Source organism: Octopus bimaculoides, chromosome 22 (genome assembly GCF_001194135.2).
Source record: "Octopus bimaculoides isolate UCB-OBI-ISO-001 chromosome 22, ASM119413v2, whole genome shotgun sequence".
NCBI lineage: Eukaryota > Metazoa > Mollusca > Cephalopoda > Octopoda > Octopodidae > Octopus > Octopus bimaculoides.
The window spans coordinates 19,631,061-19,633,770 of NC_069002.1; the positions used below are offsets into that span (position 1 = coordinate 19,631,061).

At 34.6% G+C, this 2,710-nt stretch overlaps 1 protein-coding gene across 1 annotated transcript in view; it reads left to right on the plus strand.

Moving 5' to 3' along the window:
* LOC106883867 (endoplasmic reticulum-Golgi intermediate compartment protein 1) overlaps positions 1-2,612 on the plus strand; it is a 174,369-nt gene extending 171,757 nt beyond the window's left edge. Inside the window, exons 8-9 of the mRNA XM_014935003.2 lie at positions 694-813; positions 2,198-2,612. Coding sequence (XP_014790489.1) covers positions 694-813; positions 2,198-2,305 — 228 coding nt within the window. The 3' untranslated portion in view covers positions 2,306-2,612. The remainder of the gene's footprint in view (positions 1-693; positions 814-2,197) is intronic.
* The last annotated feature ends 98 nt before the right edge of the window (positions 2,613-2,710 follow it).

Below are 2,710 nucleotides of genomic sequence, written 5' to 3' on the forward strand. Positions count from 1 at the left end.
GTTAACATAGAGTGGTGAATAAATCGATATATCGAATTTGAAGTCTCTGTCTCTTTTGAATATGAAAATTTAAAAGTTTAAAAACCTTATGATATAAATATAAACTGTGAGAACGACCCTTAAGGAATCTAATTAATGATCTCCTAAGGTAAGTTCTTATGCTATATTGGTAACGGTTGCTACATCCTCTGGAAAAAAATTATTATATATATATATATATATCTTTTACTTGTTTATCACCTTAAATAAAATTTAGTAAAGTGTATCGACGCCAGGACCATTGTTTATACTTGGTACTTGATCTGTCGATTTTATTTGACGAACCGCTAGGTCACAAGTGTTTGAAAATATCAGTAGCACCAGTACCGGTTGTCAAGCAGTGGTCACACACATTCATGTACGAGCGCGCAGATACACACATACACACACATACACACACACACACGCACACACAAACACACACATATACGCATATATAATTTGGTAACCATAACATCGAACTTTACCTGTGCAAACCCTCAGTATAAATAAAGTGTCTTTAGCGAAACATCGTAGATATTGTCAAAACAATTCTATCAAATATATTTGATTCTGTAACGTTGTTAGATACGTTTCTTGTTTAATATTTGTTTTTTTATCACACACACACACATACGTATGACTTTGGTTATCTGTCCCCTTTCTAATTGTCAGGAAATCAATTTCTTGCAAGGATCTGTGACTCTTCCTGCTATTTGGTTCCGCTATGATTTAAGCCCCATTACTGTTCGCTATCACGAAAAGAGGAAGCCATTTTACACATTCCTGACCACTGTAAGTATTTCTTGTTTGAAACATATTGTCACTTTACTGAGATGTTTTTTGGAATATTATTGCAAAGGCAATATCTACATGGTTGAATGATCTGCAAGCAAGCCTTTCTTAATCTCACTGAAATCACCTGGTGTTCGATTTAAAATCGTTGCACAGTGCCTGATCATTCTTTGATCATAAAACTTTTGTCCAGTAGCGATTGCCTGAAAATTCACACCAACAGGAATATCAAACAGTACCCTTCTTCTTCTTCTTCTTCTTCTTCTTCTTCTTCTTCTTCTTCTTCTTCTCCTCCTCCCCCTCCTCCTCCTTCTTCTTCTTCTTTTTCTTCTTCTTCTTTTTCTTTTTCTTCTTTTTCTTTTTCTTCTTTTTCTTTTTCTTCTTCTTTTCTTCTTCTTCTTTTCTTCTTCTTCTTCTTCTTCTTTTTTCTTCTTCTTTTTCTTCTTCTTCTTCTTCTTCTTCTTCTTCTTCTTCTTCTTCTTCTTCACTCATACCCGAGTTCTCTGGAAGCCTTAAGAATATTACACCATAGAAAATTCCATCACACATCATTTGTGCTGCATTTAAAGACGAACTTTCATTTGTATACAAAAATGTTGCTTCTATAATGTACAAACGCATTCACACATGTACACACCCATTTATATATATCCTGTGGACAGATACACAAATGCTTAAAACATGTATCTATTTTTTATGTTTTTGACTTCCATATTTCTTTCTTGACCTCTTTTGATGAAGATTCATCCAAAATGTCACACTAGTTCCCGTGTGGCTTCAGAAATTCAATTCACTGAACACAACTTCTCCTTCTTGTCGTTTAATATTGACCAACAACTTCCGCACATGTTTTAACCTCACGTAGTCCAACCGTGCCTCCATTATCCTCCTACTTTCATCTGTACTATTATACATATGATATATACATATGTGTGCGTGTGTGTGTGTGTGTGTGTGTGTGTGTGTGTGTGTGTGTGTGTGTGTGTGTGTGTGTGTGTGTGTGTGTGTGTGTGTGTGTGTGTGTGTGTGTGTGTGTGTCTGCATAAAAATAAATATGGGTGTCAAACTAAATGAAGCTTCTCTCTTCAAAGTGAGGTAAGAAAACAAATTCATAAGTTTTACATCTCACAAATTCTATCACACCTCTCCCCATGTATGTAAAAAATTACAAATGTAACATGCCAAACGCAGTGGTTTTCTGATATATAATTTCAACCTGAGGGTTCCTGATGACGTTGGAACTATTTAACACAAACACGAAACTGAATTATTCATGTTTTATACCACTGTTTGCAGTTGAATGTATGCAACTATGTTACTCTTCAAACAATAACTTATTCTCTATTAAAATCTTCATACTGCTTTGTAATTCTTATTATCGCAGGTATGTGCCATCGTCGGAGGAACCTTTACTGTCGCTGGTCTCTTTGATTCGTTCATCTTCACTGCGTCAGAGATTCTCAAGAAGTTTGAGCTGGGAAAATTGACTTAATGACAAAATAAATGCTCAACAAATAAACAGTGAAATTTTCACAAGAAAAGTAGACACATCATATATCGTCCATCGAAATTCGAAGAGTATAATGGCTTGGAAGAGATATAGCGGTAGCTATTTCATATATAGATGTTGTGTATGTATGTAACTGTAAGAATTTGTATATGTTTATATATACACTCAGAGGTGCAGATATACATACACACGTCTATCTATCTATGTATCTATCTATCTGTCTGTCTATCTATATATGTTACAAAAATGGTTAGGACACTAGGATATTTTCCTACTTTTGTTCACAGGAAAACAATGGTAGCCATAATTCATAAATAAAGAAAGTATATCCACAAATGCGGTGTTGAGCACTCATTTTCAGCCTTCGAAATTTACAAAAATGTACGT